Raw genomic sequence first — 25,257 nt, 5'->3', positions numbered from 1 at the left:
TTTTGGCTGCTTTCCTGAAATAGCCAGTGCCTACATCATTGTGCCATTTTCTTTCACCTAGACATCCCTAAATTTTTAAAACAGGAAAACAGTTTTGAACCAAGAAGCTGTGAATTGTTGGTGGCTGCTAAATCAGACTCAAACAGCAAGCTAAGGGTAGGATTTTTTCTTATAAAAATAATAAGTTAGGTGAACACTCACTTGATGATTCTACTTGACCCCTGTGAATCAGTGATAGGATCCAGGAAAATGAGAAGCTGTTTTGTGAAAGTATTTGGGTACTGATGTAAATGGCACATCAGTAAGACTGTCTTCTGATTTTGTTTCCTTCCAAAGGTATTGCACACAAGTGTCCCCTTCGAATACCGTCCCCCTCTTTTTTTTTCATTTTTTGCTCAGGCAACCAAGGACATAAGGTATCTGCAGAAACATGAGTGCTTTCATATCGGCCGTTTGTACATAAAAGTGTAATTATTTATTTAATTTTCCCATTTGTATCATATTAAGGCTTTGTACAGTGTTTTAAGTTCTGTTTTCAAATTATTTTGTATTTTATTTTTATAAACTAGTAATAAAATATTCATTTCGCATGCAAAAACTCCAGCTCTGACTGCATTTTTATGATCATTTGGTTATGAGGAGTAAGAAATGCTAAAGTCATCTTTTTTCTGATAATATTTTTTGTTAAGTTTTTTACATCTACTTGGTCACCAAAGCAGTCTCAAGTTTCCCCTTGCGTGGGTGACAATGACCCATGCGGCTTTAAGTTCAAATTCACCTCCAGCAGAGACCAAGCCATAAACTGTATAAAAGCAAAAAAGATGTAGGGGGGAAAAAAAGATGTTGCCAGCCACATTACATTTAAAACTCACCCATGGGATTCACAGATGTAGAGCTGGAAGGGAACACGTAAGTCTAGTCTAGCCTCCTCATTTTGGATGAGGAAACTGATGCCCAGAGAGGTGAAATGATTTGCCCAGGGTCACAAACAAGTTAGTGAATGGTAAAGCTGGGATTTAAATTCAGGTCCTCTGACCTGTCCAAATCCAGCACTTTTTACTGGACCGACGCTGCCTTAATTGTCAAGTCAAATAGCAGTTCCCTTTGTCCCTCCAAGAATCTGTAGTCAAGTGGTAACTGTGGAAAGCTCAGCCCTGTTACCACACCTAGCCCAGGGTTTGTCATAAGGGCTTGGTATGGCACCTCTGTTTGAGTTCGTTCCCCCAAAGGCCCTGACTCCAGACTTATGCAAATACATGGGTGCTTCTGTACATTGCTTATAAATTACTGTTCTCTTTTCCTTCCATGGGAAACCTCCTTGCTACCACAGTAATGCCTAGTAATGCAAATTGTTGTCTTGGACACAGAGTTCTTTCTTGTCTCTTCTGTAAACTTCCTTTGAAATAAAGGGAACTGTCTTAAGAGGGCTGGTTTGACCTGGAATTTTTGTCATCAGTGCCATCTAATGGTATTAGTTGTCATCAGTTGCCCATTTCTTTCTTCAATAACCTCAGGATTTTGGTGATCATGGGCAAGGGCAGCTCCTCTTCTCATGCCCTTGAGAACAATCTGCCTTTCTGGGTCGTGGGATCTCTAAGGGACAGCCACTAAAACGACCAGAAGCTGGTCATGAGGATCTATTTGCTCATCTCTCTTGCTGCTACAATAATAGTCTGATACAGTTTAACTGCATTATAATAATGGCCGAAATACAGGTAAGAATCAAAAATCTTCTTCAGTAGTGAACTGTACCGTGTACACGGTGAAGATATGATTTCACAATACAGCCAGATTTGCCGTATAAAGGAGGTAGTGTGGCATAGGTGTTGCTCATTTATGTAAATGCAAAAAGAAAACAAAACCAAAAATATAGGAATGATTGCGTAGGCGCTGTCTGAGCATTGGGAGCTGTCAACAGCGAGGATGGGAAACATTGTAGCAGGCCAGGTCCTGGAACCGGAATAGGAAAAACCCCTAACAATCCCTGGCTAAGGAAGCAGAAAAGCACCAGCTGCTCTCGGCAGGGCCGGGCTAAGAGAATAAAAATGACTCCTATCTATCAAACTATCAGAGTTATTTTGTAGAGCCAGAAAAATAATACCAGAATTCTTCTGGAAGAACAAAAGGGAACCAACGACAAGAAATGCTAGGGAAGGTGGCCCGGCCCTGGAGATCTCAAACTGTATTTATTATAAAGCAGCCAGCGTCAAAAGCGCTCGGTACCGGGCAGCAAACGGGCAGACCGGTGGCGTGGGTCAGTGAGCACGGGGAGCCCGGCTGCTGGGGTAGGAGGCTAAGAGCGTGGCGCCGGCTGGGCACGGGGGAGGGCGCGACAGGCCCCGGCCTGGCCTAAGGCTTGGACATTGCTCACCAGCACGCGTTCAGGTGAGCAGCTATTCCGAGGCTTGGGTTCAATAAAGGACACGTCCAAGCGCACCTGATGTCACCTAGAGCAGGGCAGAGCCCGGTTCTGAGGCCGAGGGGCCTCCCGTTTGCTACCGGTGACGTGGGATGGCGGGCAAGTCATCTCACTTCCCTGACTCAGTTTCCCCATCCGGTACAACAATCTGCGCCGCAAGAAGCCGTCCCACACCCCCGGGAGCGGACGTCTCGTCACGAGGAGGTTTCTGGGGCTCACTAGCGCGCGCTGCCCGGAGCCCCCCGGGAGGGCCGACCCCGGGGCCTGGGAGCGCAGCTCAGGCGGGAATCAGCCGGCGTCTCGCGCGCCAGAAGTGTAAGGCCCGCAGGTCGCCGCCCCAGGCTCCCGCGCCCGGGCCCCGCTCCCGGCTGGCGGGCGCTCCCGGCGCTCCTCCCCTTCGCCTCTCCCCCTCCCCCTCCCCCTCCCCTCCCCCTCCTCCCTCCGGGGCGCGCGCTCGCTCCGCCACCTCCTCCTCCGGGGGGGGGCCCGGCCGGGCCGTCCCGGGCGCCACCTCCCGCCCTTCGGAGGGTCCCCCGGGAGCTGCGGCTCCAAGGCGTCCCTTTCCCGCCCGGCTCTGCGCCCCCCCTCACCTGGGCCCGGCCCGGCCCGGCGGCAGCGCGGCCTCCTGCGGCTCTCCCCGCCCCCTGCACGGCCTCCGGCGGCCAACCGTCGGGCTGCTCGGCGTCCGGGCCCCGCCTCCCGGCGCGCGCGCGCCTGCGCAGTCGCGGAGGGACGCCCCAGCCGGGATGGCGGCCGTTTTGGAGGCGCTGCTGCGAGAGGAGGTGACGGCGGCGGTCGCCGTGCGGTGGCTGGCGCGCGGGGCTCGGCGCGCGGAGGTAGGAGGCGCGTCGCGGCCGCCTGCGGACCCTCGGCCGGAGGGGCGGGCCGTGACGCGCGGGCGGGCTGCGGGGCTCCCGGGGCGGGCTGCGGGGCTCCCGGGCCGGCCTCCCGCACTCTTCTCCCTCCCTCCAGGACGCCCCCGGGGAGGCGGCGGCGCTGGCGCCCCTCGAGCCGCTGCGGAAGGAATTCGTGCCGTTCCTGCTGAACTTCCTGCGCGAGCAGAGCAGCCGCGCCCTCCCCCAGGGCCCCCCGACCCCGGCCAAGGCTCCTCGGGCCTCGGCGGGGCGGCCGCGGGGAAGCGGGCGCGGGGTGCGGAGCGAGCTCTTCCCGGCCGAGCCCGAGCCCCCGGCCGCCTCCTTCGGGGAGCCCCCGCTGGCCCGCCGCGGGGGGGGCGGGAGGAGGAAGGGGCCCGTCCGGGAGAGGGGGGGCCGCGGCGCGGGGGGGCCCGACGAGGGGGGCGGCGGAGACAGCCCGCCCTGGGGAGGGGGCTGGAGGCCGAGGGGCCCCTCGCCCGCCGAGCCCCTGAACCTCAGCAACCTGGAGGAGTTCCCCCCTGTGGGCTCCGTGCCCCCCGGCCCCGCTGGGTGAGGACCCCCAGGAGAGGGGGCGGGGGCGGGGTGGGTGGCAGGCGCGGCCGGCTTCGGCTCCTGCCTGTCCCATGAGGGCCGGACCTCCGAGGGCGGTCCGGGGGTGATGCGGGGTTTTGGGGGGCAGGACCTGAAGGAAACCTGTGGCTTGCTCCTAGCAGGACGAAACCTTCCCGCAGGATCAACCCGACGCGGGTGAGCGCGGAGCGCTGCCTGTCCAAGCCCAAGACCTGCTTCACCTCGCCCCCCCTGGGCCAGGCCCCGGGCCCCCAGGCCTCCCTCGGCCAGGACGGCGGGCCTGGGGGCCCCGACCTCCCTCCGGGGGGCGGCAGCCTGCAGGAGGAGAGGGAGATGCTGAGGAAGGAGCGGTAGGCGCCTGGCCGGTCCGAGGTTCGGGCGGGACCCTGGACCGAGCCTCTGGTGATGCCCCCATTCGTGCCCCTCAGGTCCAGGCTGCTAAATCAGGCCCCCGCCCCTGCCCCCTCCGCCCCGGAGTCTGGCCTCCTTGCGCCCGGCCGAGCAGGCAGCCTGCCGCCCGAGCCCGCCGACCCCGGCCGGGTGTCCTGGCGCCGGAGGCTGCAGCTGGTGGCCGCTGTCTACTCGTCTTGCATGGCTGGTGAGTGAGGTCTGCCGGGCTGGGGCACAGAGCCTGGGCAGGGGCAGACATTCTGGGCAGGGCCGCGGAGCCCGGGCTGGAGCGCAGAGCCCGGGCAGGGGCAGACATTCTGGGCAGGGCCGCGGAGCCCGGGCTGGAGCGCAGAGCCAGGGCAGGGGCTCAGCTCTCCACCCCTCGCTGTCTCCCAGAGAACCTGGTACCCAGCCTCTTCCTGGAGCTCTACTTCGTCCTCCAGCTGCTCACTGTCCGGAGGATGACCAGCACCGAAGAGGACGGCCCGGAGCTCACCCCGGGGGGTCAGTAGGGGAGCCTCCCTGCAGGGCACCTTGGGGGGCAGCCCGGAGACAGAAATCTGTCGGCTGATGCTCCATTCCCTCCCTTTAGGTCCCCTCCAGAGGCCACTATTCCAGAACGTCCATGACTGTGTGTTTTTTGCGGTGCAGGTTTTGGAGCAGCAGTTCCAGTGAGTTTCTCTAGTGTAGTCACCTGAACCTTCTCGTTAATCTCAGTCGGAATGCTTAACTTGACTGGGCATGGGCATTGATCCATGTGTGGTGGCTCCTCTCTCTGATGCCTGATGTCCTTGACCTGTTCTCTCCAGCCCTCCTTTAGAAGCCCATATTCACACTGTTCTTCCTACTCTCAGACCTGTAGTAGTTTGGGTTCTTCTGCCCCCTACTCCCTTCTTATCCTTTTCCCAGGATTCATAGGATCATAAATCTAACTGGAAAGGCTCTCAGAAGTCATCTAGTCTAGCTCCCTCACTTGCATTTGAGGAAAGGCCCTGGGATATTAAGTGACTGGCCAAAAATCATACAAGTAGTGGGCATCAGAGACAAGATTTGAACTTGGATCTTCTGATTCCAGAACTACTACTGCTTTTACTGTGCCACCTTTAGGCACTCAAGCTGGACTTCATGGCTCAGTTATACCTCTTCTAAACCTTAAATCTGTCATGCTTCCTCCAGTTCTCATAGCCTTACCCTTCTGGCTTCTGTGTGGTTTATTCTCTGTTGTGATCATTCTCATCCCACCCCCACCCCTAGGGTTCTCTCTCACCTGGACAAAGGGACATTGAAGCTGCTAGCTGAGAATGAGCGCCTGCTTTGCTTCTCTCCAAGTTTGCAGGGCCGCCTCCGAGATGCCTATGAAAGCAGTACTGCTAAGGTATTCACCCTAAACTGGACTTGACTCCTTTACCCAAAACTTCAGTCTTTCTTAGATCTACAAAGTATAAGGAATGCCAAGGACTTAACCAAAAATTTGCAATTTCTTTAATTCTGTGTTGTGAGTAAGGCTAGCTCTGTGGGCAGGGGGGAATGCATGAAGAGTTTGTGGTAGGTCTAATGACTGCTGGCTTAACTTTGATACCCTTGCCATGCTTTAGGTCTCTTTGCTGCTATCACCTCCTGCCCAGGCTGTCTCCTTTCAGCCAGAAACAGACAACCGTGCAAACTTCTCAAGTGACCGAGCCTTTCATACTTTCAAGAAACAGAGGTGATTAGGGAAGCAGGATTTGGGAATGAGGGTGAGGAGTTGTTTTTCTCTGGGATAGGTGGTACTTGTTACATGGGAACCAGGAGCATGGCATTCTTTTGGCATAAAGCCCAAGTAGTGTATATAATTGCCTACATGAGTTGTTTAACCTTCATTATCTTTCTCTGCCATAGACTACACCCAACCACTTGTTAGAAAAAATGCATGTCATTTAGTGATAAGGGAGATGGGGTGAGAAGATAAGTGGATGAATCTGTATAGGTCCATTACAATACATCTGAAAACATATATTACATGCTTTGTTGGTAGGTGGGTAGTAGCTAACCCCTTGGTTGAAAGAACCATTATCATGTTTGGAGTAGTTAGTGAACCCTGTTTGGATTAAAATAAGGAATCCCTATGCCCAGCCTTTCTAGTGGTGCTGGTACCCAAAGATGGGTGGATTGTCGCAGGGCATAATTTAGTAGACCTGATTAGCCAGGCATTCTGTTGTCACTTGTTAGGGATGTGTTTTATGAGGTGCTCCGGGAATGGGAAGATCGGCATGAGGAGCCTGGATGGGATTTTGAGAAAGGCTTAGGCAACAGGATCAGGTAGGTACTCTTACATAGGGTGTTTTTTTTCTTCCTTGTCCCCAGCAAAGAAACAGTACTTTTATGGGATTGAGGGGATTGGGGTGATGAAGAGTGATAGACTTTGGATTTTTGACAAAACTGTTCATTACTTTGCCCCTTCCTACTATTTCTCCGATTCTTATTGACTCTTGAATTTATCTACTCAGAGGTAGCTCAAGCAGGGTTAGTTTAGCCCTTATTCCTATGGTTGTGCAGGTTCAGAGGAGCCCTAATTACCTGGGCCAGGCTTCTTCAGTTAGCTTCTCTGAGTTTCTCCTTCCTTATTGGCAGGTGATCAACTCATGATCATAGCTTTTAATGGTAACATTTGTAAGGGCTGAGCTCCTGCCAGCTTGGTTTAAACCCCACTTATATCGTATATAATCTTGTCTCCTTATGGACAAGCTTCTCATCTTTCTGTGTTTTGTTAAGACCTACTCTCAGTAAAGGGCACCCACACAGACAGGCATTTTGTCTTTTCCTACTTGGACTTTGCCTACTTCTTTTCATATTCTACACTTTCTTTGATTGCTCTGTAGATCCATGATGAGTCAACTTTCTGCAGCCTCCAGCCACAGCCATTTTGTTCGACTTTTTCAGAAGCAGCTTCTTCAGGTGATGCCCACATTACTCCTGACCCCCAGGCCTGGGGACATATCAGTCAGGAGACAGAAAAGGGGGTTGAGGTAATCTGGGAAGTAGCTGGAATTTTAGGAAAGTTAGGTAGAAGTGATGGGTTCTGGAGAAACAGTCTAGAAGCTGAGATTCCATATCTAAAGATAAGCTTAGATGGGAGAAGTGACCCTACTCTCTGCCTTGTTAATTAATTGGGAGAGTAGAGTAGCCTTAGAGCTACTTACTCACTCCACATTGACTAACACTGTGGGTTTTCTCTAAATCCTACTATGCTGAAACCTCTTTGTTACCCTCATTTTCTAGGTCCCTGTTACTCTCAGTAAATGAACCTTTCTGTTTCTAACTTATTTCTGCTGTTTTTTCTTCCTGTCCCAGATGTGTCAGAGCCCTTCAGGTACCAGAGGAATGACTTTGGGTGAGGCCCCTGACCAGGATGTATTAAGCATGCTAGGAGCTGACAAGCTGGGGCGTCTTCGACGTCTGCAGGAGCGCCTGGTGGCTCCTCAGAGTAGTAGTGGACCCTGTCCCCCACCTACCTTTCCTGGTTGGCAAGGCTTTTTCCGTGACTTCATCTTAAGTGCCAACAGGTGAGTGTCTAGGGGAAAGATGCCTACCAACAACAAAGTCCAGACAATTTTAACTAGTTTATAGAGCAGATGGTTTTCTGTTCTGTTTCATATATAAAATAAAGTATTTATACTAGATGACTTCTAAGGCCCCTTTTAGCCCTTAACACTCTGGGATTAAAGTTCCAGTCTCTTGTCTTCTCCTTCCTTGTCCCCAAAGATATACAGAGTTCACTTTACCTCTGGAACGTTCTTGCTCTCACATTATTCTCCTGTTGTCTTTCTTCCTTCCTAGTTTTCAGTTTAACCAGCACCTTATGGACAGTCTGAGTTTGAAGATCCGAGAACTTAATGACCTTGCCCTGCCTCAACATGAACCCAGCGAGGAAGATGGGGAGTCTGATGTGGACCGGCAGGTAGAAAAAACTAGCAACAGGGAAGGGGAAGGTGGGCAAGGGGAGAGGAGGATTTTACTGACAGGCCTTAAAGCTTTGATGCTTTACAGTCGATTATAGATTTGAAGTTCTCACAGGGTACTTATCTTGACCTCATTCCTCTTGATCTCCCATAGGATGAAAGGAGGCAGTTTGCCTCAGTGTTGCTGAGTCTCCGTCTACTGGCCAAGTTCCTGGGCTTTGTGGCTTTTCTTCCTTATCGTAGCCCTGAGCCACCCCCAACTCGTGAGCTACAAGACTCAGCCCTGGCCCTCAGGAACCAGGTAAACCAGGAGGAGGCTGAAGGGCTGGGATTTGGGAGTGGCAGTGGAGGGTCCTAGACAAACAAGTTGCTTAGACTGTCACCCTAAACTGGCTCTTCTCTTGGGGGATGAGGAGGAACAACTGGAGGCTGCTCCCTTGCTTCAGTAATGACTCCCTGTCTTTCATTTTATACACAGCTCCTCTGATCCTCCCCTAACAATGATGATGCACCTTCTGTGCCTCCCCTTCCCCTCCAGGTGCCTCCTGTGCTGGACGTGCTGGCTTTGCTGGAGCAGGGCTTACAGAATCGCCAGGCTGTGCTCACCGTGCCCTGGTTGGTGGAGTTCCTCTCCTTTGTTGACCACGTTGCTCCCTTACTGGAGTATTACCAGAGCGTCTTCTCTCTTCTACTGCACTTATACCGGTGAGCAGACAGGGCACACAACAAGGGGTCTTGGAAGAAAACTTGGGAATATAATTCCTTGACTAGTTTTTAAAAAAGGTTAAGTAGCTGAATTAGTCTGGATTCTTTGTCTTCATCACCTAGCTATGACATGGATCAGCTGCAAACCCAAAAGGAGGACAATATATGATCCCTGAAAAAGTAGCGTGTATGTTTGTTCATCCATCAGTCTGTCCTTCCTTGCTATCCAAAAGGGTGGGAGTCTGCAACTCATTAGTCCCTTTAGTAATGTTCCCCATCCTTATTAGTTCTCTTTTTCATAAATTTCATTCACACCATCTGGCTGCTCCTAGGAGCCTGACCCTATCAGAAGAGAGTAAAAGAAGAATGTGTTTCTTGAACAAACTGCTGCTCCTTGCTATGCTGGGATGGCTTTTCCAGGTTGGAACCAAAGACCACAGATGGGAGCACGATGTCCCTCGGTATCGGGAAATGCATGTGCTTGGGGTTTTGAGCATAGTTGCCACCAGGAATCTAAGTTTTTGGTTTTTTTAAATCCTAAAATTTGAAGTCAAATAAAAAAGAAACTAAAATAGATATTTAAGTCAAGCACTAATTTCTGTCTTTGTTCCACCACTGGGCAACAGAGATTTGGCTTACAAAGGATTATAGGACTAGAGAAGAAAACGACACGTTTAGATTGCTGGTATTATAACCAAATACAGTTTGTTTTTTTTCCTAAAGAGAAAAGGCTTAGTACAACTTACTTTCAAATCTTGAAGTAAGGCTGTTTCTTTAAGTTCACATGAGCCTACTGTCTGAGATCTTAAGTTGGTCTCGTCAGTGGAGGATGACATTGCCACTCTGCCAAGTATTTTCTCTCCTCACTGTGGTGCACAGGTAATCTGTGCATCTTGACCCTTTTGCTCATGAAGCCCAGTCTGTCACAGCATTATGGGCTGAATCCCCAAACTGACAAGGATGGACACATTTAATGTGAGTGATCCTCTTTGGACTAACCCCTTCTTTTGTGATAAAGACAAACCGATGATTTTTTTTTAGGCTTTTAATCCTTAAGTAACTTGGGTAATGTCATTCTTCTGTCCCCTTATTCTAACTTCATTTCCCAGGGCTCTAAGTGTTAAAGGGGGTAGGAGGATGTCCTAGTCTCACTGAGAACTACTGTAAAGTTGAAGTAAATGATAATCTTGTGAAGAACTGATTGTTTGCCCTGACCTCTTCCCAGATCCCTACAGTTCCAGAAGACTTGTTCTTTTTGGCAGAAGGCCAACCAGATACCTTGGAAGGAGCCACAGCAACTTTGGTGCAGGGTTTGGTGAGTGATGGGGCCAAGGCACAGAAGGCCTTTTAGGAAAGAGCCCTGGACTGGAATTGGATTCAAGTCCCAGTCCTACCTGTTACTTAATTGTGTGACTCGGAATCAGTCATTTTACCTTTCTGGACCTCAGTTTTCTTACTTGCAAAATATAAGTGGCTGATAATTGAACTTCTATCACACAAGGTTCTCACCCGTCATGGTGGGGGGAGGGTAGCGGGGTTGTGCTGTGTCTGCCTGTGTTCACAGTACTATAGTGAAAAGAGCATTATTCATTTTGGAGTCAGAACCTCTTTTCAGATCCTACCTCTGCCATCTTCTATGTGACCTTAAGCCAGTCAATTTCCTCATTTGTAAAATGTTTGACTAGATCTGCATCTCACTTTCCCTTCTCCCAGGACACAATGCCTGTTGTGGATCAACAACTTCTCTACACCTGCTGCCCTTTTGTTGGTAAGCATCTCACCCTCTTACAGGGTGAAATCCCGGTGATCGGTGTGAGATATCGCCCTCCACCGATGCAGTTTTTTGACCTCCTAACATGATGGTTTTCTCATTTCCCTCAGGTACTCAGTATTCTGAGTTTATTTATTACTTGAGGAAATAATGACCTCTGTATCTCAGGAGTTTCTGGATGCTTCTGGGATGACAGGGGCCTTTCTCTTACTCCAGGAGAACTACGGAAGCTCCTTGCTTCCTGGGTATCTGGTAGCAGTGGAAGGAGTGGGGGCTTTGTGAGGAAAATTACCCCAACGTCAACTACTGCCCTAGGACCTCAGGCCCCCAAAACATCCCAAGGACTGCAGGTAAGGTAGTGAACGATTGAGTACAGATTACTGAAAGGGTGGAAGAAAAAAAAGAAACCATTTGACCTGACCTTAGGGTCCCTTTGTCTCGTTTACTCTCACATAGGCTGAGCTAGCCCAAGCCTTCTTCCACAACCAGCCACCTTCTCTTCGAAGGACTGTGGAATTTGTTGCAGAGAGAATTGGATCCAATTGCATCAAACATATTAAGTGAGAGGCCTAAGCTTTATCTCCCCCATTCCCTCTTTGTTCTACACTGAAGGAGTGGGGGGGATAGTTAACTTATTAAACATTTTCTGGCCGAACTTCCCAATATAGGGCAACATTTGTGGCAGACCTAGTACGACAAGCAGAATCACTTCTGCAGGAGCAACTTGGGGAGCAGGAACAGGAAGGGGGAGCCCCAGCCCAGCTCTTGGAGGCATTGTGTGACAAGATCTGCCCAGAGGGGACACAAGCCTTGACCCAAGGGCGAGAGTAAGAATCGAGAATCTCTGAACTTATTTCCACCCTCTGTCTTTTTGTCTCATTCTCCCTTATCTCTCACTTTGTATCCCATTCCTGGTACCTTCAGCTCATCCCACAAAGGTGAAAATTTGCCTTGAGAAAAAAAATCTAAGCAGGAAACTGAAAGGAGGGCAGAGTGAGGAGTGACATGGAAGAGATTTAGGCTCTGCACAAGGAAAACTAGAGATAGGAGGCCTGAGAAAGGAGCCCACTTTTCTTCTCTGTGGAGCTGTTTGTCCTTATCTTATTTAGAGCTTCCACTTTTTTCCTCATTTTCCTGGGTGAGGGTTTTTTCCTCCCTAGTCCTGTCTCCCCCTTCCACTCACAACTTTTTTAAAGTGACTCACTGCTACACTTTAACTCAAATATAACTTGTAACAGAGGCACAGCAGGACCTGGGGTGGCAAGTCACCTCGTCCTCTCAGCCACCTGGGACTGAATTACCAAATAGATGTCATTCGGCATTGGGACTCCCCCATACACAAACATTGTGTAAGATTTGGCATGAGTCTTCAGGTACAGCTGTTTGCTGTCTTCTGTCAGTCATATAGGAAGGAATCCCTTCTACACCAAGAACTTACAGTGATCTCAAACAAGATAACATGTTGTTTCCAAACTTTAATGGCCTCTGGATTCAGGTATCTTTCTGTCCCTTTCTTCCTCCTCATTTCAGATTTTGCAGAAAGAAGGGCCCTGAGGCTGTGCGGATTCTGCTGCCAGAGGAGACTTCCCCAGCCGTATGTAGGGAGTCCAATAAACCTGAGCCACATGGGGAAATGCAGTGGCAGGGGGGGGAAGGGGAAAGACGGATTCTCCCAGGATGCAAAACACAACTGTGGGAGCTGCTTCTTCTCACTGGGGACAGAACGCCTGCTGTGTTTGTCATGGTGGTGTTGGTGACATGTGTCACAGGTCCTGAGGAGTGCAGAGAACATTGCTGTAGGACTTGCAGTGGAGAAGGCCTGTGCTTGGTTATCAGCCAATATCACAGGTAAAGTCCCAGGGGAGGGAAGAACTGATGGAATGCCAGAGTGTGTGGAAAGACCTGACTCAGAGCTTGGCTTTAAGGTCACTGTCTTCTTTCTTGACTATAGCCCTGATCCGAAGGGAGGTGAAAGCCGCCGTGAGCAAAGTGCTCCGAGCCCAGGGTCCTGATGTAGCTGCCCAGGGGGAGAGGAGGGGCTGCTCCCGTGCCTGTGAGCACCACGCTCCCCTCCCCTCCCACCTCATCTCCGAGATCAAAGTACACAGCTACCTCTGCCCCCATTGCCCCTCATTACCTCTGCGCTAGGATGCAAAGATACAGCTCTCTCCCACTTCCCGGGGTTGTTCTCCATTTCTTCCATCCATCAGTGAACTCAGTTTGATAAGTTGCCTTCTTAATTCCATTCCTGTTATTCTTGTTGAGTGTCTGGAAGCAGGAATTGGAAAATATAGCCCCTAACCAGACACATGTCACACATCCAAGGTGCGAACAAAGGATTTAAGGAACAGTGGTTCGGAAATGTGATATTGTTGGAATGGGCTGGAGAGAGAGGAGGGAACCCCTCTCTTTTACTCCAGGGAGGACAGAACAAGAGGAAAAGAAACTGTAGGAGAGCCTAAAATGCCCAGGAGGATTATCTTGAGATCCTTATGGCTCCTTCCCTGTCCTGTTTTAAGGAATAGGAAGAACTGGCCCTGGAAGACCAGACCCCAGCCCTAGAATATGGGGGGAGGAGGGCTCTTCTAGCTCTGTAACCTTTTCTCTCCAAGCTGCTGCTTAGCCCTCTGGGCCACCTCTTGACCTCAGCTGCCCCCAGTTTTTGACAGTTGCTCTATTTAGTGTCATCAGAGAACCCAGGAGTTGTTCTTGTGCCCCTTGTGATCATTCTCCTGCCCCTGCCCCACCCCCTTTCCTCTGTAGGATGTGCTCGCTCTCAGTGTGGGGCCCCGGGATCCTGAGGAGGGGATTGCCCCAGAGCACCTGGAGACACTCCTTCGGCAGCTGAAGGAAACACTTCAGTGCCGGCAGGTGAGACAGGAACTGGCTGGAGGGAGGGAGGAAGGACACTTTATGCTGTCCTGGTTGCAGATACTCAATCCCCTTCCTCCCCTTCTTGATCTTCACAGTTCCTGTGCCCAATCTCTGAGCAGCAGCTGGCAAAGTGCTCTGTGGAACTGGCCTCTTTTCTTGGTATGGCACCCCAACTCCTCTGATATATGTGCACATGTGCTGCAGCCCGAGACAGGGAGGGAAGGGATTTTGAATGGCTGCCTACGTTGGATGTTCCATGAAACATGTTCCATGTAGGGATGCTTTTTCCCTACAGTTGCTGACCAAGTCCCAACCCTGGGGCCTCCAGGCCCACATCGGCTGGAAAGGGGAGATGCCCGAGGACTCTTGCAGATGCTCCTTTCCCTCTGGCATGAGGATTTCCAAGTGCCTGTTCCATTGCAGTTGCTCCTCAGCCCGAGAAATGTGGGGCTTCTGGCAGATACACGGCCAAGAGAGGTGTGTCCCTGGCATCGTAGAGCTAGTTTGGCAGCATAGTCCTCTACCCCCATTTGTCACCTCTGTCCTTCATGTTGCAGTGGGACCTGCTGTTGTTCCTGCTTCGGGGACTGGTGGATCGAGGGCTAATGGGAAGGCTGGAGATAGAAACCTGCTTGAGGGGTCTCCACCAGGCTCCCTGGTCTGAGGTAAGGTGTCTGGGCTTCACCTTGGAGGGGTTCAGGCTAGCTCTGGATCCTGAATGAGACTTCTAGCCTAGGCGGTGTGCTAAGATTGACTGGATTATTGAGAAAAGTGCTAAAGTGGAAAGAGAACAGTTCTACTGAGTTGTATCATAACCGATAGCTATCGTTTTTCTGTACTGTTTATCGTGTGCTTTACAGTGATCTCATTTGATCCTCATAACTACCCTAGGAGTTAAGTGCTATTATTATCCCCATCTTACAGATGAGGAAACTGAGGTAAACAGGTGAAGTGACTTTCCCAGGATCACACAGCTAGGAAGTGTTTGAGGCTGGATTTGAACTCTGGTCTTCCTGACTCCAGGCACAATGTTCTATCCACTTTCTGCATCACCTAGCTTCCCATTTCAAAAATCAGTGGCTCCTGAGCATTCTATCAGAGCTACTCTTGTCTTTGTTTTGCTCGAGCGCCACACCTCGCCCCTCAGCCCCCCTCCAAGAAATGGGAAGAGATTTCAGGGCGAACCTGAAGGGAGCCAACAAATACGATGTCACTTGGGCACTGTGAAACTTCTTGCTAATAAGTTTTTAGGTTGTGTAGTAGTGGTTTCCCACTGATAAAAACTTGTCTTTTATTGCCATTTCCTATATGGTCCCCTCCCCCAGGACTTCTCTGAGGAGCTAGCAACTCTGTCTTGCCTATTTCTGGCTGAGCCACAGGTACCAGGACCCCGGCTAAGAGCTTGTGAGTTGATGAGACCCCCTCGTGGGACTGTCTTGGCCCAGAGTTAGGGCCTGTAAACGAGATTCTGCCTTGGAGTTCATGATCAAAAGCTCTGGCCCTCGCCTGACTTACAGTTGCAGTGAAGGAACCAGGAGCCCACCCCTGTCTGCAGGGAGCTGCCTACCTTAGGTTCCGAGCATCCTGAGCCACCATCGTCAGACCCAGCGGGCAGAGGTGAGGAAAAACTTCAAGTTTCCCACCCAGAGCTCTGGAGAAAACAGTCTTATCTTCAGGACAAAGGTGACAAGACCGGGGCCCCATCTCCCAGGGAAGAAGAGGGAGCTGTTTATCACTTGGACTCTTCAGTGAAATATCAGTGGATATTGTCAGTTTGGAGGGGCCGATCTGCTGCTTTCTCAGAAGCTTCTGTGGACTTTGTGGTTTCAGAAAGCAGGAGGCTGACTTCCTGCTCACACATTAGGAGGATTAAAAATGTAGCCAGAGCTTTGGGAGTTCCACTTTCCTCAGCTCTGCACCTGATATTTTTTCCTTAAAATGCATCTTGGATATCAGCAACAGGCCACACCTCACTTGTGTGTACCAACACGCCCAGTTTCAGGGAAGCCAGGCTGGGCCTGATCTTATTTAAATGCTATCTATGGACCAGGAAAGGAAACCCATGGGGGGAGGAGGAGGGAGTAGATTTTTTAAAAAAAATTTAATATTAAATATCACTTTGTGAAAGGACCTGGTGGTGTTCTAGGGTTATTTTCATTAGGTCTACTCCTTCCAAAAATTAAACAAAGCACTATGGAGACATGAAGTTTGGAAGTATGTAGCCGTTCCTATAATTAGCAGCTTTGGGAGAACAGGCAAGGTTTGGTTCTACATTATTCAGGTTGAGCTACCATGGTGCTGAGCCTTCTGAGCATGAGATTCTGAATGGAACTGAGTCAGCTGGTACTGGGATACAGACATCATCCTTTCTACAGAGAAAAGGCCAGGATAGTATGGGCTCTAATTTAGGGGTTACATGTTTCATTCATTCACCAAGGGCACTTCCAGGGGTCATCATGGGATTACAGTTAAAAGACAATACCAAGGCTGAAAGAGCCTTTGGCTCAGAGAAGAAGTAGACGCTTTCCCTTCATCTCAGACCCCAGCAGTTAAGGCCCTGATGGCCTAATACAGGACCAAAATTTCAAGACAAGGGCTACTCCTACTACATGACAGAGTGACAGGGCTTGCTCTTGAAAACCATCTTCCCTCACTGTTCCAGGCTCCACCAAGACTTTAACCACTGCCAGCTGTGAAAGTAGTTTGACACTGGTCTATCCACTCAGTTTTGACAGCATTGTAAACTGACTTCTCAGATGAAGTCATCTGTTCATCACTGACCAGGGCAAGCAGTACATAAGAGGCTCTCCAATCCTTATTGGATTGAGCTGAATGACTGTGGGGAATGCCATCAGTTTGGCACCACTACCTGAACTACAACCAGTAAGCTGAGGTTCATGGACCAAATCTAACCTGCCACCTATAATTTTTAATATATCATAAAATCATTCTTAGCTTGTAGGTCACATGATCCCCTTGCCTATATATAACGGTTAGCCTTCATAATCTAAACACAGAACTCCCATATTTCTAATGCTTCTGACCAAATACGGCCATTAGTCTAGCAGTAACATCTCTGAAAAGGGACAGGATGAAGTGGTACATAAATAAGAATTTTAATATCAACTGTTGATTGCATTGCTTAAGAAATAAAGTTTAAAAACAGCTTTAAAAAAAAAACCCTGTAATCAATAATACAAATAACTTAACCTGGAACTATAGTAGAGAAGGTAAGGAGAAAGTGTGGAGGTGAGGCAAGGGGGCCTTTGAAAGCCTTAAAAAAAATAAAATTTCACCATACTGTACAGAACTTGCCCTTTACCCACACTTGTCCCCATTTTGGTTAGTCCCAGTATAATCTGCTAGCAAGAGCTATTCAGTACTGAAGGCGGGAATGGCCTGCCCACTTTGATCCTTCTGACAAAATGGGAGGTGGCCATGTTGGAAAGGGAAAGACAGGGTAAGTGCTGCTCTTCCACTTCTCCTCAGCTTGGCCCTGGAAAGTAGGGGGGCGCAGACTAAAGCTGAATTTGGGATGGTGGGAAGAGGTGAGATGAAGCCTCTCCATCACCTTTCCCCACTAAATGAGTTCTCAGATGTCTCCTGGTAAGGGCTCCTTCACTCTATCTTCTTGAGGGCCCCATGCCAATTCTTAATAAAAGCTCATTGCTTTAAAGCAAGAAGCATCCGTTAGAGGGAAATTGGTGATCGGATACCAGAAGACTGTCAAGGCTGGCTTTTTTTGTCTGTTTGGGACAAAGAGAAGGCCCTTCCCCTGCCACTGATCCCATTACCCAGAGTGAACAGGCAGGAGAGAGCCTTGGAAATAAAGCACTCATCTCCCATAAAGAAAGGGAGGTCAGGAAGATTGAGGAGGGAATGAAGAATAAAATTAGCAGAAATTTGTGAACATCTAAAACTGCAGTAAAGGATTATGAACTGCCTTCCTGGTGAGGACAAAACCCTTCTCGTTCTGTCTAGTTTCCCAGGACCCTCACCCCCATCCCTACCAGTCCTTCCCTCTTCAATGTAGGAGACAGATTTAAAGCAGGTATTGGGGGCCAAAGCTACATGAATGCAAGCTTATGTGATCACTAAGTCTGCCACATCACTAAGAAAAGCACACCTTTCCCTTTCACTTTCTCCCAACTCAGTTAAATGGGGCCCAACCCTGGTCCATGGGTTATATGACCCCAGAACCAAACAGAAGAGTGGCTGGGGGCTTGGGGTGCAAGAAGGAAAAGGGGCAGAGATGGGGGAGGGGCTCAAAATACGATTGGGCCACTGACGCAGAGGTAACTAGGTCTGGAAAGAGTGGCTCCTTCACTGTACAGCCAGGGCCAAGAGGTTCAGGTCCCCTCGTTCTGCAGTGGGGCCACGTGTGGCAATGTGTTTATTTGCCAACGACTCTGAGCTGAGCTGCTGACCATCCCATCCCATTGTCGCTGCTGTCCCTTATCTCTCCATGTTGTAGTAAGCTCCGCCATAAATCTGCTACAGGGTCTTTCCATGGCCACCTTCTGGGGCCTGTCTCTCAGTAGAACCATCTCTGTGAATCTGGTATTAACCACAAAGAAAGGAAGCCAGGTTTGCTATTACCAATGGCTGTTGCTTGGCACAGTGAGTCAGCAGCCCAGGAGAGGGGCCTGGAGCCCCCAGTTCCACCTGAAATAAGAAAGGCAGAAAAGGGAATACTTGATGCTAAGTGTCTAGGATGGAATGACAGGACTGCTCTGCAGGAACTCAAAGTTCTATCTAAGGAAAAAATGACTACCCGTAACTCATACTGCTATTCTGTGTGACCCCTTAGCAGATTTTTCTAAGTAGTTAGATCCTGGAGGGGGTTCTGGGCTAGGGAGTCAAGGGCTAGGCTAAACCATATAACATCCTGTGTGTCCCAATAAGAGCTTTTTCTCCATCCCCATGTCGGGTGATGATGGTTATGATCCACCTCCTCAAAGATCTGAGAGTAGCCAAAGGATTCCTGGCAACCCCTGACTCAGGAAGGGAACAGTTGCTCTCAGGACTGCAGAAATCAAATACCTTTCCCCACTCTGAGGGGCCCACTGTCTCCTTAATGAAGAAATACTGAAGCCATTTCTGAATAAAAGCCCCTCATGGCTAATTCCCCCCACAGTCTTAACCAACACTTGGGACCACAAGGTTCCTTGGGGACTTAGAGTCTTTTTTTTTTTTTTTTCCAGTTAATGGCCCAGGGTCACAGAGATAGAACTGGATCCATGCCTGGCAAGTCATCAAGTGACTGCCAAGACCTATGAAGTTGGGTAGAACCAAACCCTGGTCATGGCCCAGGCCAGTGTTAAGTTCCACCCCCCAAAAATCTGCAAGGTGTGAGCAGCTCACCTGGACCATATGAATGACTTTAGTAACCTCCTTCCCATCCAAAGTGTAAGGTTGCAGGACCCAGGCACTGGGCAAGATCTCCCCACGGATCATGTTTTTGCTGGGTCTTGGCATTGACTTGTCATACACTGACTGAGCCACCATAATGGTCAGCTGCCCCTGAGAATAGAGAAGGTGTTGGATGCTACCCAGGAGGGGCAGGGCAAGGGTCCACATCTTGGTTCTGCTTGGCAGGGCTCTACCCTGAGGGCTGTGGTGGCTTCCTGTTCCCCACTGTCCCACAAAGACTGATCCTCAGAAGCTTCTCCACCCCCTCCATGAGAAAAGCTTACCTCTTTGGCCTCAGAGCTGACACAGCAGAAATCCCGGGGTTGCTTCAGGCAGCTCACTGAGGCACTGCTGACCAGGTACACTACAAGGGTGAGAAGAAGTCAGGAGAAAGTCATGTCCTCTCCCAATTTTTCCCCTCTCCCTTGCCCCAGGCATTGGATTTCAAGTATCAGAGATCATGGTTCCTCAGCTAGAGGAAGCCTGGAGCAGTGAACAGAGCATTTAGGTCTAGAGTTAGGAAGACCTAAGTTCAAATCAAGCCTCAAGAGACCTCCAAGATGTGTAACTCTGGGCATTGCTTTGCCTGTTTGCCTCAGTTTTCTTATCTGTAAAATGGGGAGAATCATAACACCTACCTCCCGGGGTTGTTGTGAAGATAAAAATGAAGAATTTGAAACATACTTAAAACAGTGCCTTGCACTGTTTAGTATTAGGTGCCTAATAAATGTTTGTTCCATTCCCACCTTCCTACCACTTCAGCTGGGCTAGACTTACCACAAAATTAAGAAAATGGAAGATCTGTCACTTTAGATCCCATGGAAGAGGGTTGCCTTTAACTTCCTTCACCCAGTCCTTGCCCTGCCCTCCCCTCCCCTCTTCCTCATGCTTGTGGGATTCCTATCTTTTCCTTCTTGCTCTACAAAACAAAGGTCTCTGTAGTGTCCAATATGCTAATTCACACCCTGGTCTTAGGCTCACCCAATTTGATGGAGCTGGTCACCTTCTGGCACAACTGGGCAGACTGGATGGACTTGTCATACAGGCTCCACATGGTAGGATCCCTCACAGCTGCCCAGACTCGAGGTAGTGGCTGAGGCACCACCCCAGCCCCCAAAAAACCATGCCGAGTAGCAGAGGGAAATCCCTTATAGTAGGTCAGCACATCCTTTTCTTTACCCTGGTACCTGAGTGAAAGAAGACAGGCAAGGGGATTGGGAAGATGGATAAGGTCATTAAAAATGGGCCCCAATAAAACTATGCAAGCTTCATTACTAAAGGTCTCATCTCCATGATGTTTAAGGAACCGACTCACATTTGTAAGAATAAGAGACATTCTTCAATAGATAAATAGTCAAAGAACAGGCAATTCTAGAGGAAAGAAGTCCAAGCTAACAACAGTCATATGAAGAAATGCTCCTGATGACTAATAATTAAAAGAAGTATATACCCTATGAGATGGACAAACTTGACAAAAAAAAGGAAATGACAAATACTGGAGGGGCTGTGGGAAAACAGGCACATTGATGCAACTGATGCTTTAACGGTTCTAGGCATTCTGAAAAGCAATTTGGAGTCATGCCCCAAGAAGTTACTAAACTTCTCACACCCACTGTCCCAGTGACCCACTAAGAAACCTTTCAAGAAAGAGAAAAGGATCTGTATGTACAAAAGTACTTATAGCAGTTCTTTTTGTGGTGGCAAAAAAATACCTGAGTGGAGGGGTACTAGACAACTGGAGAGAAGCTACACAAATCATGGCTCATGGATGGAATGGAATACTGCTGTGATGGGAGAAATGAAGGAAGGAAAGGTTTCTGAGACGATCTGAATGAATGGGGAGCGTGAACACAACTAGGAAAACTGTGTGTTGTACAACAACAACATTGTAAAAACAAAAGCAAAAACAAAAACCGGAACTTTTGAAAGTCAACAACAAAACATGATTCCAGCAGGCCAACGGATGTTTTTTGACAGCGGGGATGGATTCAAGGTGCCATACAAGACATAAACTTTTGGATATGGCCAATGTAGGCATTTTTTTGTTTGACTTTATTTGCTGTAAGACAATTTTTCTTTTCTAGGGGAGGAGGGGAAAAGATGAGGAAAAGTGAGAGGGATAAGTGCCTGTTAAATGAAATTTAAAAAAATTTCAAAATTATGAAAAGAGGTCCGAGAGGGGTATTTGAGGACGAAATCAGTTAGGCTGGGGTCTTAGATCACAAAGATGGAATGGTGGGGTCCTGGAGAAGGTGACAGTGAAATGTTAGGGCCAAATTCTGTGTCATGGAAAGCCCAGGACAGACAAGTCACAGGAACTCACTTCCAGCCTGCAGCGGCCTGGCAGCTGAAGAGATTTTGCAGGTTGTCGGAGCAAGCATCCATTACCTGAAAGTAGACAATGGCAGGCTCAGTTGCGAGGCACCACCCAATTTGATTCCCTTGAAGTGCAATCCTGTTTCCTGGGCACCTCGTCTCCTAACCTGTTTGAAAGCCCTTTCTTCCCTCCCCTTTCCCGTTTCTCATTCCTCTCCACTAGAAAAAAGCCTGGCAGCTGAAGGCTTACTTCAGCCATCGTGCTAGCCAGGACATGCTTGACCAGATCATGGTAGAGGGTGCAAAGGGACGCAGAAGGGCAGCTGTCTGAGTTTGACTGGTTGATTAGGGACTTCTGGGGTCCATTGCAGGAGCCTCGGTGGCTTTCACTTCCACGCTCTGAGAGGGAAGGAAAGAGATAAGGATGAGAAATGGCGATAGGATGGGATGGGAATTCTGGAACAGGGAGCTTCCTTGAAAGTAGTGGCTCCCTTCCCCTCCCTAGAGTCTCTCAGGAAACAGCCCTCAAAGCCCACACACTTTAGCTTCCCTTTTCCCTACTTACTGTGACCTAAGTTCTTCTGTGCAGACCCCATCAGGTAGAGCTGATGGTTTCTCACCACAGAGCGGCCCCGCACATCCCCTCCAGCGGTGTCTTTGAAGCAAGATAAGTTAGCATTCCCCTAAAGGACAGAGACATGGGCCCCAAAGAACCCTCAGAACTGGAGGGAAGAGTATAGAAGTTATGTCCTTTTCCCAGTGACTCCAACCCCCACCCCAAAATTCCACCATAATTATTCACTTGAAATGGCCCAAGACGGACTTGTTGATTTCGATTGCTGGAATGTGGGTGGGAGTGGGGGGATACAAAATGGCCAAAATCTGGACAGTTCATTCCCTGGACGATCTGCTCTCTAGCCCCAGGTCCCTATGGTCATTCCAGGTCCATGTCTCTTGGCACTGATCAGCTACTCCCCAAAGCCTCCAGTACTAGCCTCAAGTCCACACCAACAAACAGGGCCGGAGGAAGTGGCCAGGGCCGGTGGGGGAATTAATCTATTCTCCATCCTACCCTCTTTGGCCACTGTGGCAGGGAGCAGAGAGGAGGATGCTGGGGGAAGTGATACTGAGGTGGAAAGCAAGCTGAGTAGAAAAGAAAGGGCATGAAAGAGACAGATGGGACCCTCCCTTTCTGACCCTATCCCTAAGAGAGAACACCATCATTCTGATTCTAGGTGCACTTTCCCTCCATCCTCAGAGGCCACCAATCCCTTTCCTGAAGCCTTATATACAGTCTTTTCGGTTTTTTGTCCAGACCCTCTGACCTCTTTGCTGTGACCAACATTGCCGACCAACTCTCTCCCTCTGTGCACTCTGACTTTGGATTCTAAGGCAGCAAGAAAGAAGTTGGGGCGGGATTGAAGGGGGGCACTGAATACACCACAGGGAGAAAGAGACATATAGAATGGCCAAGACCAACACTCAAAAGGGTGGCCGAAGAGGATTGTTCATTTGCCTCCCCAGTTCCCATGAGGTAGAAATCCCAGCTAGGGACACTGCCTGGCTATTTCACCAGCCTGGTTTCCCCACCCTGCTCCTCCCTTACCTGCTTCTCTGGAGGCTGGGTCTGGCTTGCTAAGGTTAAGTTGCTGTCATAGCCAGAGGTAGGGCAGGAGGAGAGGCTGTCCATGGAGCTCGTGGTGCACAGGGTGCTCACACTGACCAGGGTTTGAAGTTTTGCTTCTTCCTGAGGAGGGAAGGACATTGGTCGACCAGCCCTGGAAGCCCCCTTAAAACTCCTAGGAGCTCCCACCCAATTTCAAAGCTCCTTGCAACTGCCCCGGGAAAGGTGGGTCCATCAGCGTGGGTCAGTGTGGTCAGGGCTGGTATACATCGCATGAGACTGCGACTCTGGCTCTCCAGGGCACCAGAGATAGCTAGAAGCATGGATGTGGGCTTAAGGCCCCTGTCTCACCCACACATGCACACACACCACGCACACGCACGAACACACACAACCGTGCGCACACACACAGACACACACCCGTTGAAGCTGGGAGACTATCTGTTGGCGGATGCGTTGCTTCTCCTGCTCAGCGCGCTCCCGCAGCCGGTCTCGTGCTCGAGCAATCTCCATCTTGGTCTCTTCCCTGGCCCTCTGGTAGTCTCGGAGCAGCACCTCAATGTCAGAGGGCTGATGACCCCTGGCATCTGACACGGGCTCCAGGCTCCTGAAGGGGGGAAGGATGTACTAGGATGACTTTCCTCCACATACAGAGGAAGGACAAGCAGGCTGCCTCAGCCCTGACTGCACCCCACTCTGCACACTCCATGTGAACCCAGATGTTGGTATCTTTGGCAGGGATTACAGCAGGAGCAAGAGGAAATGCCAAGCTCTTCACACACCCAGGAAGCCAGAGATCTCAATTCCCTCACTCTGCACCTCAGCCCACCCCTTATAGCCTTGTCATCTCTGCCCAGGGGGCCAGACCTTGAAGAGCTGCCCTGGGACTCAGGGCCCACATCTGGGCATGCCAGAAACAGAGGCTGCAAGAGAATGCAGGAATCCCAGGCTAAGTTGGGCTCTTCCAAACCTCTAGGCTATGGGCGACTGAAACAAAGCCCATCCACCCTTTTCCCATGATAACCTTCTTCATTTCTCTTTCTGCTTTGTTCATCTCTGTCTTCTTTTCCTATCATTTTCTTATCTTTTTCGTATACGTATATTATACATGTTAGATATTACATACGTTATATTATGAACTATATGTATACATACATACATGTATACATATGTGTATGTATGTATGTATAGCCCTAGCCATATATGGCAGCTAGGTGGGCCTGGAGTTAGGAAGACTCAACTTCCTGAGTTAAATCTGACCTCAGACACTCACTAGCTATGAGATTCTGGGCAAATCATCTAACCCTGTTTGCCTCAGTTTCCTTATCTGCATATGAGCTGGAGAAGGAAATGGCCACACCACTCCAGTATCTCTGCCAAGAAAACCCCAAAACATCACAAAGAGTTGGACATGACCAGAACAACAGAACAGCAACACTTATACATCCACATCCACACAAAGATACCCCCGTCCTCCTCTTCACCTGTCTCTTTCTTCCAATTTGATTTGTCTCTTCAACAGAGACAGACTAGAAGGGAAGACTCCAGCAATGAAGAAAGAGAGAGAGAAAGAAAAAAAGAAAGAAAGAGAAAAAGAAAAGGAAGGAAGGAAGGAAGGAAGGAAGGAAGGAAGGAAGGAAGGAAGGAAGGATGAGTCTTTCATGATGGCCAACATTACAAAACCCTGACTCCCATCCTGCCCCCATTCCCAACCCTCCAGGTGGAGCTCTGGGCCGGTCCTTGCCTAGTGGTCTCCACAACATCTTTTCGAAGTTGCTGCAGGTATTCTCGCCGACGGCTAGGCAGGTCAGGATCCTGGACGAGCGCTTCCGGGGTGGGCAAGAGGCTGAGCTGTTTCATAGGGCTGAGGCTACGGGCCCGGCGGCGGAAGTTCTGAAGTCGATCTGACCGCTCTCTCCGGATCACCTCAATGGTCTTCAAGTGCCTAAGATAGGAAGGGATCAGAGTCATCTACAATGCCCTGGCATCTAACCCTCCTCTACCCTCAGCAAGAGAGCTGAAGCTAGCCCTGGGCCTAACCTCTCCCCAACCTTGAATCTGGGGGCAATGAACTCAGGACCCACACTCATCCCCTCCATGTGGTGGTCTGCAGACCACTCAATGTGAATGAAAGGTATGGTTCAAGTTAGACCCACTATTCCAGGTAAGAACAACACAGGATCTCACAAATCCCAGTTCTTTAGATTCTTTTTTACTTAATTTCTATTGCTATACAATTGAATGCTTGGACAGTGACCCTCTCCTTGCCTGTGGTCTTGTCTTCATGGGGCTCTTTCTTTTCTTTTCTTTTCCTTTTCTTTCTTTTCTCAACAAGCCTTTCTATTGTCCTCAGCTCCAGCCCT

The 25,257-nt window shown here is 49.6% G+C and overlaps 2 protein-coding genes across 7 annotated transcripts in view; one reads left to right on the top strand and one right to left on the bottom strand.

Moving 5' to 3' along the window:
• The first annotated feature begins 3,073 nt into the window (after positions 1-3,073).
• On the top strand, positions 3,074-15,672 carry CDAN1 (codanin 1). 5 transcript variants are annotated; one of them, XR_011970282.1, is made up of 28 exons: positions 3,074-3,255; positions 3,392-3,843; positions 4,005-4,214; positions 4,293-4,462; positions 4,651-4,758; positions 4,847-4,925; positions 5,509-5,629; positions 5,850-5,959; positions 6,463-6,552; positions 7,113-7,188; positions 7,585-7,796; positions 8,071-8,191; positions 8,347-8,493; positions 8,731-8,897; positions 9,230-9,317; positions 10,123-10,212; positions 10,611-10,665; positions 10,885-11,018; positions 11,125-11,228; positions 11,337-11,495; positions 12,199-12,262; positions 12,438-12,516; positions 12,620-12,721; positions 13,432-13,539; positions 13,638-13,701; positions 13,838-14,019; positions 14,100-14,207; positions 14,868-15,672. XR_011970282.1 is itself a non-coding variant. In XM_072623576.1 (28 exons), exons 1-28 carry the CDS (start codon positions 3,166-3,168, stop codon positions 14,991-14,993), a joined length of 3,660 nt encoding a protein of 1,219 aa, XP_072479677.1. In that variant the 5' UTR covers positions 3,074-3,165; the 3' UTR covers positions 14,994-15,672. The 5 variants fall into 5 exon arrangements, 2 of the variants coding, with proteins under 2 accessions (XP_072479677.1, XP_072479676.1); XM_072623576.1 differs by having other exon boundaries at positions 4,008-4,214; positions 12,620-12,768; XM_072623575.1 differs by having other exon boundaries at positions 12,620-12,768.
• The window catches only part of STARD9 (StAR related lipid transfer domain containing 9), a 161,546-nt gene continuing 147,172 nt past the window's right edge, over positions 10,884-25,257 (bottom strand). The window contains exons 24-33 of one of the 2 annotated variants that reach the window (XM_072623573.1): positions 24,639-24,839; positions 23,315-23,501; positions 22,877-23,017; positions 21,836-21,953; positions 21,521-21,669; positions 21,278-21,342; positions 19,936-20,141; positions 19,239-19,318; positions 18,907-19,065; positions 10,884-18,207 (exon numbers count right to left, since the gene is read on the bottom strand). In XM_072623573.1, the coding sequence (XP_072479674.1) occupies positions 18,106-18,207; positions 18,907-19,065; positions 19,239-19,318; positions 19,936-20,141; positions 21,278-21,342; positions 21,521-21,669; positions 21,836-21,953; positions 22,877-23,017; positions 23,315-23,501; positions 24,639-24,839 (1,408 nt within the window). In that variant the 3' untranslated portion in view covers positions 10,884-18,105. The remainder of the gene's footprint in view (positions 18,208-18,906; positions 19,066-19,238; positions 19,319-19,935; positions 20,142-21,277; positions 21,343-21,520; positions 21,670-21,835; positions 21,954-22,876; positions 23,018-23,314; positions 23,502-24,638; positions 24,840-25,257) is intronic. The other variant, XM_072623574.1, reaches the window with a different exon arrangement.

The sequence above is a fragment of the Notamacropus eugenii genome, chromosome 7 (assembly GCF_028372415.1).
Source record: "Notamacropus eugenii isolate mMacEug1 chromosome 7, mMacEug1.pri_v2, whole genome shotgun sequence".
Lineage (NCBI taxonomy): Eukaryota > Metazoa > Chordata > Mammalia > Diprotodontia > Macropodidae > Notamacropus > Notamacropus eugenii.
This window is presented reverse-complemented; position numbering and strand designations above follow the sequence as displayed.